General features: G+C 32.4%; 1 protein-coding gene across 7 annotated transcripts in view; it reads right to left on the bottom strand.

The window, feature by feature from the left end:
* LOC120337242 (piezo-type mechanosensitive ion channel component 1-like) overlaps positions 1 to 12,765 on the bottom strand; it is a 54,736-nt gene that overhangs the window by 4,530 nt on the left and 37,441 nt on the right. For all 7 annotated transcript variants that reach the window (XM_078117503.1, XM_078117502.1, XM_078117501.1 and 4 more), the window contains 18 exons: positions 12,433 to 12,514; positions 12,217 to 12,330; positions 11,429 to 11,586; positions 11,079 to 11,188; positions 10,632 to 10,748; positions 10,029 to 10,203; positions 8,810 to 8,998; positions 8,421 to 8,502; positions 7,656 to 7,797; positions 5,382 to 5,529; positions 5,042 to 5,128; positions 4,372 to 4,502; positions 4,014 to 4,172; positions 3,223 to 3,370; positions 2,376 to 2,564; positions 1,794 to 1,886; positions 936 to 1,111; positions 103 to 228 (listed from right to left, as the gene is read on the bottom strand). In XM_078117503.1, coding sequence (XP_077973629.1) covers positions 103 to 228; positions 936 to 1,111; positions 1,794 to 1,886; positions 2,376 to 2,564; positions 3,223 to 3,370; positions 4,014 to 4,172; positions 4,372 to 4,502; positions 5,042 to 5,128; positions 5,382 to 5,529; positions 7,656 to 7,797; positions 8,421 to 8,502; positions 8,810 to 8,998; positions 10,029 to 10,203; positions 10,632 to 10,748; positions 11,079 to 11,188; positions 11,429 to 11,586; positions 12,217 to 12,330; positions 12,433 to 12,514 — 2,426 coding nt within the window. The remainder of the gene's footprint in view (positions 1 to 102; positions 229 to 935; positions 1,112 to 1,793; positions 1,887 to 2,375; positions 2,565 to 3,222; positions 3,371 to 4,013; positions 4,173 to 4,371; positions 4,503 to 5,041; positions 5,129 to 5,381; positions 5,530 to 7,655; positions 7,798 to 8,420; positions 8,503 to 8,809; positions 8,999 to 10,028; positions 10,204 to 10,631; positions 10,749 to 11,078; positions 11,189 to 11,428; positions 11,587 to 12,216; positions 12,331 to 12,432; positions 12,515 to 12,765) is intronic.

The following is a 12,765-nucleotide window of genomic DNA, read 5'->3' on the forward strand; positions in this document are numbered from 1 at the left end:
TAAAGCATAATCCTAGAATAGAAACTATCTAGATTATGCATCGTACATAATTGTGCGGAAATAAACATTCTTTCAGATAATAATTTCAGTTAAAATACTTACGCTGGAGTGCCTATCTGACCAGATGATTTCAATAACTTATAAAGCTGAGATCTTGCTGTGTCGTTTTTTGACAAAAATATTCTATTTGATCCTGATGTTGTAACCACAGAAGTCTTTTCAGAATTTCTGTAAAAATTGTCAAATATTATATTGTTGCTTTCACCTACATGCTCAGTTGAGGACCAGAATTTTCCCAGGCAAAATGTTCACTTAAGAGTGCGGACCGACTGAAGGTATGTACAGTAAGAGGGACAATAAAATTTAATTTACGGTGATTCAAATAGAATATACTGAATACACACATAAAATGATATTAGGGATCAATCATTACGGCGTTTCGCATTCAGTAAAATGATATTTACTTCAAACAATATGTAATATTCAAAAACAGATTAATTGTGAAAAGGGATCTACCTATGAACAGGTCGAAATGCAGTGGGTGGTGTAGAATTATTACAGACAAACTTTTGCGTATGTTAATATGTGGTGCAACAGGAGAGTGCTGGTGAGGAAAGCATAGTCGCAAGAAAATTTCTCAGAATCTTTTATATGTAAGAAATATGACATTACAAGCCGAATCGATGGCAGGTTACGCGTCTCGGGCAATATGCTTCATTTCGATTTTCCGCATAACAGATTCTGGAAAGATTCCACTACTTTCAAAAATAGTAGCTCCATACAAATCATTAGATATCATCGGCCGCTTTTCAGGGCCTTGTTCAGAGCAAAACACAGAAGAAAAAAATCGTTAAGACTCCAAAAATAACATGACACATTCAAACAAAACAACAGAATCCGACTCAATTTTCACAATAACAGAAAACTTCTGGTACCTGATAATATGCCATTCAAAATCAACTTGAACTGGGTAAGGATTATTTTGGCTCAGTCTGTCTAATAACTGTTGTTGTTGAGGTGGACTTATTGCCCAAACTGTCTTGGATTCTCCATCAATTGTTACAGATACAACTTGAGATGCAGAATACGTTGATAGAAACAATGCAGCAGACTAAATAAAAAATTGGAATGATGAAAAATGTCATTGAATCAAAATAAGAAAAAAATAGATAAACAAAAATTAGAATATTCATATTCATGTATAGCTGAAAAAGTATTCAAGTATTTCAAGCATATAAACATATCACATGATTTTTGTGGTTAGTTGTAGTAGACTATTGTTTAGTATTACGGACTAAATTGGCATGGAATTTAGAGATCTCTCCAGGGACTACCTCACATATACATAATTTAGTAGGCAATGCTAAACAAGAAAAGCAATATTCATTTCAAATTGTAATAAATTGGGTAGGCAATGCAGACCCGAAAAGATTCCATTCCTTTCGAAGTGTAGTCAAAGAAGCCCCTTACATTTCAGTAGCTGCTTGTATAAAGTCTTGTTCAGAGTGAAAGGAGTAGATTATGTCATAAAAAAATGTATGCTTGAGTGTTTGCTTATAAAAAGCTTTGAAAGAAAGGGATCCCAATCATTGAAATAAATCTTACATCAACCCTGTTTCCTATAAATGTCCCAAAGATTGCTTCTCTACTACAGCACAGAACAAAAAATGATAATGCTGATGTATTAGGTGAGTGGTTCTCAACTGCCTGTACCACTTAAGTGTTTTTTACTCTGTACCACAGGTTGAGTACTGTACTATGTCAATTGAAATTGAACAAAGAAAGTTACTTACTGGATTATCAGCATGTTTATGTGCAAACTCATTGAATTCATCATTACTCCACACACGAATCGCATCAGAATCAGCAATAACTTGGAATAACGGCTGAAAAATTATTCAATATATTGATTGCAGTATAAATGTGAATATCAACACACTTATGAGTAAGTGTTGGGTAAATGAAAAAGTCAGCACACAAGGAGTAAAAAACTTTGATTTAGTAATCCGAACAAACAACTGAAAGAATTCAAAAATGCCAAATTCAAGACTACGGTATTCCTTTTTAGAAACCAATGAAAGAATGAACAGAAGTTACATATTTCACATCGGAGATTATTGTATCCAATAGGAAAAATGATAGGACAGCATCTGGTTACCAGCTCAGAGGTGACCAATGAGAGCAAAAAAAAAATTTTAATTTAACATTCTAGATTCGAGTTGTAGAACTCATGACTTGAATTTACAGCAAATACCAAAACAGATCTGACGTAACACAATGCTCAGAAAAATTGCTATGAATTTTGATTCAAATACTGCTACTATCAAATTATATTTGAGTGAAAACTTCATATCCATTAAATCAAAAACACTAACCTCGAAAGTTCCGACCGTAATCTGGATCGACACTTGTTCTGGGTTATTAGTGAGTCCTCCAATAGTAAGAACAATATTCATGAATAATAATGGAAACCAAATGATTGCAATCAGGAAAAAAACGAGTAATCCACCAACCAAATACTTGATTAATTTTGATTTTGGAGTTGTTCGAGGTGAAGGATAATTCTGTGAAAAGATTTATTAGTTGGTGTTAAAGTAAAATGATAGCAAATTACAGAATGGTAGTTCTCATCTAAGTAATAACATCACTGATAAAAGAATTGAATGAACAGCCCATACCCTACATTTATATATAGATTTATCAATAAAATTATGGATGGGTGTAAATGTTCATTAAGAAAGACTCAAAGCAAAACAAGTCTATGCTGCGAGATGAACACATAGGGGGAAACATCTTCACATAGTTCTAAAAATAAGTTGATGTACGATTTCGTAGAAATGTGGGAACATTATGTATGGAATATCCTTTTACCGGGCTGTTGAGGACATATGGTATATCATTCTAAAGCCAATTCAATATAAAATTAGAAATGAACCAGTTTGTCTCAACTGACAAAATAAAAAGTTGAAATCTATATCTTGCATAAAAATCTGTTTAAAGAATTTATGATTTTTGTTTTGAACATTCTTGTACAAAAGATTTAACAAAAAACCACTACCGTGGCTAAGAATGAAAACTCAGATTGCTGTAGCTTTTGTTTTAATTTATAATGTGATGCTTGTTCGCAGTCCACTCTCACGATAAAGAGATAAATAGCGAAAACCACATTCTGCACAAATACAGTCAGATATTTTTAAATTGGTTAAAAGTTTCACTACAAACCTTTTCAAAGACTCTCCAACATTTAAGTTCAAATACTTCAGCATAGATTGATTGAAATTTGAACCATTCTCCAATTCCCATTGTAGTTTCTATGAACATCCAATCCATAACTGCAGTCAATTCAGCTAAGAATGGTATCATGCGATATCTGGAAAATTTAAGTTAACATAATTTTAAATCACAATTTACACAAGATGTCCATTTTGCAGACGGGATTTACTGAGATAATGTTATATAAATTTAGAACAATGAAACCATTTTTGAAATTATATTATCGATAACATGAAAGTATTTTGGTTCTTCCTATTAACTTTACCAAAATTGGTTTGAACTTTTAAAACTTTAGCAGCTGACATTCTTAGAAAAGCAAATCCCATTTTTACTCCATATAACTCGACAGGATGAATAAAGACGGGCAAGGATTTTGGACCAGGGGCAAAAAGCTTTGCCCACCTAGACTGGTGGGCCATGTAAGCGTGACATAAAAGATACATTTTATTGACAATATTCAGTGTTACAAAAGCAAAAGTGGAAAACAATAGGCCTCATGCTAATTGCAATCTAAACAAATTCCTTGAGCTATAATTTTAATTACCGTAAAACAAATTTGGTTTTAGTTTAGTTGTCGCAGCATTAGTCGGGCCAGATTGAATTACCCAACAGGCCGGATTTGGCCCGTATGCGGTAGTTTGCCCATGTCATTTATAGCCTATGCAAGTTTTTGAAAATTAAGTACCGTAGCCTGTAGTTATATTCACGTTTTCTATTATATGTGCAACTGAGTAACTCACCCTTTGAATAAGAAGAGGTTTGCTGTTCCATATGCCTTGGTTAAGAAATTTCCCAGAACTCTGGTAGGATATCCACATCTTATTTGATAAGCAGATAAAAGGAAATAAACTGCTTTGAAGAAATACCAGGTCTGTGCTACACCGTTCATATAAAATGGTCTGAAATAAGTGATTAGTTAGAAAAAAATGTTGGATTGCATGTTCATGTTGACAAAAAGGAAAGATGGTTGAGTGATATAGAACAATATACTAGCAGTTAAGCAACCTGTTTTTACTTAAGATGCAGTACTTCAACTCCATCACCAGCCCATACATGGCCACAGATAATTAGTATGATAAGTTATACAACTCCACCCACCTTTCATTGATATATGGTAATAGAAAAAACATCCACACATGAACTCCTATAACCAGACAAACTTGGAAGATTAATTTTCCTGTGAGATTCTTCCTCAAGTAGAGTGCTCGATCAATGAACATCATTCCAAACTAAAACAGAGATGAAGAAAATCATTGGACCCATTTTCGCAAGAGAGGGCTTAAAAAAATTGATGGCATGAATGCCCAAAACCATGCCATGCTCAACATAGAACATATCCAAGTCAATGTAAATTGAATGCGTTTAAGATGCAGGAAATGACGATACACAGTTTTTGATATATTTTCCTCCATTTTAAATTTTTAAAAAATTAAAAGAAATTGCTTTTTTGATCTTTCTGTGAGACTTCAATTTCTCAAAACGATAATTTATAGAGTAAAACAATTCTAAATTATCCTTAAAATGAAGAATATGTCTAATCGTTGAATCAATTCGAATATTCGTTTTGTTTTGGACCATGCATGGGTGTTGAGTTGATACTATTTGTAATCTTAATCTGGATAAACACTCATTTTTAAAATACATAAATATAATAAAAAAAGCACAAATGCCATTTTATATATGATTTACATTTGAAAATATTAGCAATTGTTACACATAAATGGTTGGTTGTAATTCACAAGTAGATTATTTTTACGTTCTTGTATACCTGAATCAACAGCATAACAAGGAACCCAGTTGGAACTTTATTTGAAGAAATGTTTGAAACCACATCACTAGCTTCAGTGGCATATTTCTGAAAATAAGATCAGTAATATAATACATGAAGAAAAAGGAATTTTGTTCAGCAATACAGACTTTTAGTGGTTGAAGAAAATTTTCTAGTTTTCTAGTTTTACTAGTTAAGATTTTGAGTGGTTGAATATTACCGAACCGAACCCCCGATATAGACTATTTTCTCTTGTGAGATAAATAGGAAAATCCTCTTGATACACTCATAATGATAAGAGAAATAAATCAACTAATCACAATAAACAACTTCAACTTACACCAAATGCCCAATATCCAAATATAATGATGATAAAGTTGATGACATCACATAAGAATATGTAAATATAAACATCTGTAACGGCACTGAATTCCTGTGTCAGGATACGACGATAGAAACGGTAGGGAGACGTACAAGCTTTCTTAAATCTAAAAATCAGAATTTTTTTAGTATTTCCTCGAAGCAAGGTCAATAAAAACTAGATGGTGATAGCTGTATATATGGAAATACAATGAATATAACAATATTGTTAAACAAGGTAAATAAATGTATGGCTCAAAAGAAACAAGCAAGAAATTTTCTCTATTTCTACAAATATTCATCAGTTGATTCTTATAGTTGTGGATAATAATAAGCATATATGGCATCTCAACTAAAATAGCAAAAATATATTAACGATGTCACAGTGACAACTATGTTCATTTACTGTAATCACAAAGCAAATTATGAAATTCAATCAGTAATACTAATATTTTATCAGGCATAATATTTTTCCAATGTCAATTTTTATATTTATATAATTATTCAAAAACAAATTTCAAAAGTTTGTATTATAAAGACTGTTTTGGGCAACATTAAATTTTAAAAATCAAAATAAAATTTTTGTTACCTCACAAAACAGCAATCTGGTGAATCAAATTTTTTTTTCTCATCATGAATTAAACACAAATATTAAATCACTAATTCACATATAACCACAGAATTTAGACATAGTTCAAAAACTGATACGCCGTCTCAAAATCAGTTAATGATTCTGTACTGCACAGATAAGGTAAATTTGAATTACCGGTATTTCTCATAAACTGCAATTCCAGTTAGAGTTAAAAAGGTTAAATTGACAGAAATCGTCTATCTTATGTCATTTACAGTGCTTGCTGAAATCATAGGTATTTCTATCACATTACAAATATTCTTTTAAGAAATAAATTTTATCAAAAGGAATTCTTTGATCATACATTGATTTTGATTCAAAAATCGATATATACCAATTAATATAGAACTCTGGCTAGGTATGGAAATTTGCTATTTTAGTTTCATTTCTGTAGGGTGCAACGATATTGATTGATGGTATTTTTTGGACACAAAATGGATGGTTTGGCTAGATTGTTAGATATGAAATGAATATAAGAAGTGTTAAAACAAAGAAATACTAATTCCTTTTAATTTTCAGAAAGAAATATCCCTTTAAAAATAGAAATATAACTTTTATAGTTTTCAACTTTTCTATAGACTGACTACCCAAGGATGTTGGTTTTTATCAAATTTATGGAAAAAATTATAGTAAATTTTGGCTAGCTCCAAATCACTGAAACCAATACCTTTGTGTTTATTTACTCGTAAATTGGTATCCCGAGGACCAATATTAAATTGAAACATAAAGAGATGCTCTTCAAGTAAAAACTTTGAAATAGTCATCATTTATCAGCATTACCTATTTCTGAGAGGTTTCAAGATATCGGAAGATGGTAAAAATTAGGGCAATGATGTATCTTTGATAATGTCAGCAGGGACCAGCTGTTAGGATGTTTATAGTAATATACCATTGACTGCCAACTATTAGCAAAATAAATATTCATTCACATTATTGACAAAATTATTCCGGCATAATTACTGAACGAAACATGGTATAATTTTCACACAAATATAAAACTATTTTCTTACAACTGTACAGATTTTTCTTTGAGCCTAGAACACATATTCACATTAACATGAAAACCATCATTGCGTATATTTATGCTGTTTCACATAAACGGCCTTATGTGTTGTTTCAGATCTTCATTCTGTTCAAGGCTCTGGACAAGCGATATCAGATTTGTAGTTATCACCATACTTAGAATACCAGAAATATTTTCTGTCAGGCATAGCTTTTCAATTTCTATGATTTAAACCTGGGATCTACAACCAGTAATGACAACCGGCCAGGTACAATGCACCGCACCAACACAGCGTTTCTCAAACTTTTATGATAGGTAGCCACCTTTCTAAATGCTATCAGCACTTTTGGCCTGTTCTTCTTTTTTAAAGTTTTTCCCTGTTTTGCTTTCAAGGCATTTCCATCAGCTGTTTCATGAACCATGTTAAAAAACACAAAAGTCAATAAAAGCATCACAGTCAAAAAATCAAACAAATCCCAGTCAATTTACATTCAATTTTCTTCGGTACCTAGTGAAGACCTTTGCTCATGGCCCTAAAAAACGCTCCGTAGCCTCTTAGGAGCTCATTTAAAAAACTGATTTAGGCTATAAACTTATATTCGTATATTTCTGAAACAAACCTATCAAGTTTGGAAGTTTCCTCTTCTGCCTTCGGCTTTAGTTGAGAAGCAACATCTCCTCCCTCTTTATCAGTTGTATGTTCTTTAGAGGTAGATTGTTGTGCTCCTTTAATGGCAAGAGGTTCACCTTTCTTTACCCCACCTAATAGATTGAAAAACAAAAAAAATAAGAAGAATTTCAATAAATTTACAGCAATAAAGAGCAATGAGGTCAAGTTTGTAATGAATTAGCCAGGTTGTAAACTCAGCCCCTATAAAGTGCCATGTGAGTTACACGCCACAAAATCATGTCCAAAAGTCATCATATCAATCTTATATATTCCATTCCATGAAAACCAAGTGGTAATTTAATGGGACAAATGATACATACTGAATTTGCCTGGTTTAATTATAACTTTTTTGTACAGTACAGTATATATCTCAAAAATGCAACAGTTTTCAGAGTGAAATTTGAATATTCCAAGCAGACCATTATGTCTATTATACACTGATAAATATATCAACTGTAGTTGGTAGCTGATAGCTCATCAGTAGTTGAATAATGGGTATTCTTGTAGTGTGTAGGTTAGAGGTTAGAGGTTTCCTTACTTTAGTTCTGTTACGAGTTTGGGGATTGTCTGTGTTAGCCAAGTGAATATCCCCCTGCCCATAGGTCAGTCCCTATAAACAACTTGATGTAAAGTAGGCAAACAAAATTAGTGGCCTCCATATTGGTACAAACACTTTGCCAAATTTTGTTTGTTCTAAATTCTGATCTAAGTTTACCTTTAGATTCTTGTTGTCCATCTTCAATTTCTTCCCCATTTTCAGATTTATTTTTATCAACTTTATTCCACAACCCATGAACCTGGAAACATACTTCATTGTTTATAATATAATGGTAAGAGAGGCTCAACGAAAATTGAAAATCCAAAAACTTTTGAAATAATTTATAGGATAGTATTTGCATATTTATCCCGGGGAGGGCATTTTCCCAGATGGCTGAGCATGACCTGTGATGTCATCAGTTACAGATGACTTATCATGAACAACCAGTTGTGAAGGTGAAGTGACCATATGCTCTCTAGACTGACTTTATACTGAGTAAACAAAAATACTTCAAGCATAAACTGCCTTCTAAAACTCCCATATTAAAATAAAACAACTAAACATACCTTCAAAATAGATCTGTGAAAGAAGAAAGCCAGTAGTTGTGCAAGATCCAATGCACTCCATCTTAGTTTTTGTTCAATTCCGATAATCCTCGGCCACCAGAAAGGATTATAGGTTTGAAGATTTGACTCATTGTCAGCATTCCACGGAAAGAATTCAAATTGGAAAAGGAACTTGATCATGATGACGATCTGGAATAAAATAGGGTAATTTTAGTTTGAAATAAATGATGGAAAAAATGGACATATTAATATTTGATGGAGATGATTTCATAAAATGATTAAATAAAATTATTTATCAGTAAAACTGATAGGAATATGTTTTTCCTTGAAATAAATTTGTACGTAAATGTTAACCGAAATATTTTGTACGTTAATTAGATCTGTGGGTGCTCCGAAGTATGCGAACCAAGATGGCGGACATTGGAAAGTAACATGGGTAACAGGTTAGGGTTAGGAGATAAATTTTTTTCCAATTTTCCTTATTTTAGTCCTATTATCAGTTCGAAGACTAGCCAAGAGCCTCCCGTAGTATTTATACCTAAAATTATGGCCTAACCCTAACCTAGTACACATATTACATTCCGATGTCCCCCATCTTGGTTCGCATACTTCGGGAGCCCCGATCTGTGTATATGTATATTCTAGTAAAAGAATCATATCTATCACTGGGAGAAGAAATTTAATAAGACGGCTTTATCCCATGCGAACTATGGCATCTCTCAAATGGTTTCCTGTCTATATGGGATAACAGAATATTTAACCTATTATCTGTCTGTTTGAGAAATCTGGACTAGTTAGTGGACCAAGTCACAATCACCCTAGAATGCTAAGGAATATAGCGAACATGTAACACATTTAACGGTAATCCCGTAGTATGTGTACCAGGTTAGGGTATAATTTTATTCCGGTTTTCCTTATTTTAGTTCTATTACGAATTCGGGGACTGTCCGTGTTAGCCAAGTGAATATACACCCCTTGCTCCCATCACAGGCTTCCGTCCTTTTACACAACTTGATTTAAAATAGGGGAACAAAATTAGTTACCTCCATATTGGTACACATACTTCTGGAGCGCCCATTCAACAAGATATACCAACATGTGAGTAGGATAGAAAAAAGGAATCAGACATGGACGCCCATTTCTCAATTAGAAAAAGAGCATAAAATAATATAGTATCTCTCTGTAACTTAATTGAGTGAAGTTCAGCAATGAAACTCACTTCCAAATATATGATGCAGAAATTCCAAAATCTGCTAGTAGGGCGAGGTGTAGAAAGTGACGACCATAAAAATATGGTTATCGGAAGAACAAGAGACATAATTGATGCCGTTAACATTAGATTGAGAATAACCAACATGTAGCAGACAACATCAGTTCGTGAAATAATTGTATACCTGAAAATGGATAATAAGTATTCATAATGTGTAGAAAATCACATAGAAACCACATCACATTGTATCACACAACTTGTATGTGTTCATGTGGAATGTGTGTGGTGCGAGAAATTCGTACTACTCATTATAGCCGTTTCGATTCTCGTTACAGTATTCAGCATGTGCTTCAAAAGTCTTGTATCACACTCTCATGCATTTTATGTGTTTCTGTGCGACAAACGAGATCAAACCATGTGTGGAAAATTTCCACAAAAACCACATAAATTAAATTACACATAGACATGTGTGCACATACAGAAAATTAATTTAGGTCTAGAAGTATATTCAATTCAGAAATGAGGTATAACATTCATTTAACCCCTTTCCTTCATCCTCAGGACAGATAACCCATAAGAAGGTTTATAAAATTTACTGAGTAAAAAACTTACCATATTGCATAAAACAATCTCAATATTCTCATTTGATCTTTATCAAAATCAATTGGTTCCAAAACTGATTTTTGTGTTTCGTTTTGTGAAGTTGAACCACTTTGCTCTTGATCATTTCTAAAATAATATTTGATCGTTATATCTTATGAGAATAATTTCAGAAAAAAGACAAATTATTGTAAAATATCAAAATAAAATACATGAATTCAGGGTATGAATGCCAGATAATGAATGGGTCTTGGTAATGGTATTCCGTGGAACGAGTGAATTGAGAAGAGGCGCGGATTGAATATTTACCATATATATATATATACATACTAAAAAAGGCCCTTGAAAAGCCCATTTCAGTCCTTTGTGACTATCGAAGTCAAAATTTTACTAAATTTTCAACTACTAGATATCCATGCATAATTTTTTGTCATGAATTTGAACATGAATAGAACTTACTGTGAAATAGAGAGTTGAACATCATCTGCAGATATTTGTGGAATTTCTTTCGTTGTTTCACTTTCCTGTGGAGGCTCAATAAGAATTTCAGTTGAGTCTTCTCTCGGAGACTAGATATAAGAAAATGGCACTTGTTAAAAATTCATGAAAACTTTTTATATTTATTCAAAAGCATACTTTTCACAAAAGAAATTTATTGAATTTAAGAAAAAAAAAAATTGTGCTATAAAATTTTATAACTTAGTATTTTGCCTAATTAAGTTTCAATCATTTATAACTTTTAAGAGGGGCGAATTTAGGATATCAAAATTGTTTATTTATCAAAATAAATACTAAAGTTCTAATCATACTGTAGCGAGATTCATCTGTGCAAGTTCATCTTTTTCTCCAGAAAGTTGCAAAGCCACATTTCTATAATCACAGTTTATTGTGTTCAACCATAATATGAATGTGTCAACACCAGACAGAAACAATTCCCAAATAAATTTGCATCCTTTGACGAAGATATCTAAAAATATAATTATCAAATTAGTACAATAATATTAAATATATTTCAACGGTAATACAGCTTTATGGTGATAACAGTTTGACTGAAATGTAGAAAGATGTAGGATTTATATGCAACTGGAATATGGTAGTTACGGTTAAACAAGGGTTGTAGGGGTCAAATGTCAGAATTTGGTATGTTTTGGAATCGAAGCCTTGGAGTTGAGAGCCAGATTATCGGACTTATAATGATGATAAACTAAGTTAAAATTTTAACACGAACTAAAAAAACATCAAATTTACAATGCATTCTCAACAAAGAATTAGGATTGGATTTGTTAGCCAGTTATTTGTTTCAGATGCACACACTTGATTAATGAAGGCTCGCCAGAGTTTTTATGGTCAAAATTCATTTCTCCCGAATAAATTCCAAGTACAATATAATATCCATCCTTTTTATTACAGAAAGCACTTTCTGCAACTCGTTATATTTTATTTGTTTCGAATGTGGTCAAAGTTAATTAAAGTTGTCATTATTTGAACTGTAAGTTTTCAGAGTTCCCGTTGTCTGTCAAAATCAGTCAATAATTGTATGACATGATGAAAGAAAAGTTTAATATGAATTTTTAAAACACATGTAGTTAACTATTACTTCTCTTTTTAGGTTCTTCCTTTTCTTGTTCAGTTGCATCAACGTCGTCATCAACTGCCAAATTTTCTGTTGATTTTCCTTTCCAAGTTTCTTTGGGAATTGGCTTATGATCATCTGAAAGAAAAATGGAAAATATTAAACGCAGAAAATTATAACTGACAAAAAAGAAATTCCAGATATGATATAACCATATTATGAAGAGTAGAAATACTGTACCTCCTTCGTCCAATAATTTCTTATCTACTTCTCTGTCTTCCAATGCTTTATCAATTCCAACAGTATCTGCTGTATGAAGCATCTGACATAGAAAGAGTTTCAGTAATCGTTCAGATATTAATACAATATGTAAAGCATGGAAATAATTACAAATATATTTTATCTTCTAAAATCAGAGATAAGAATTAAGAACTGTGAAGAAAGGAGGGCAGTGTTCACTATTAGCGCACTTTTTTGCGAAAATTGCGAAGCACTTTCGCAACTTTTTTTAGGGACTGCGAAATAGCACTTTTTTCCGATTTTGAAGAGAAATAGCACTTTTTTCCGATTTTG

Source organism: Styela clava, chromosome 10, assembly GCF_964204865.1.
Source record: "Styela clava chromosome 10, kaStyClav1.hap1.2, whole genome shotgun sequence".
In the NCBI taxonomy this organism is placed as follows: domain Eukaryota; kingdom Metazoa; phylum Chordata; class Ascidiacea; order Stolidobranchia; family Styelidae; genus Styela; species Styela clava.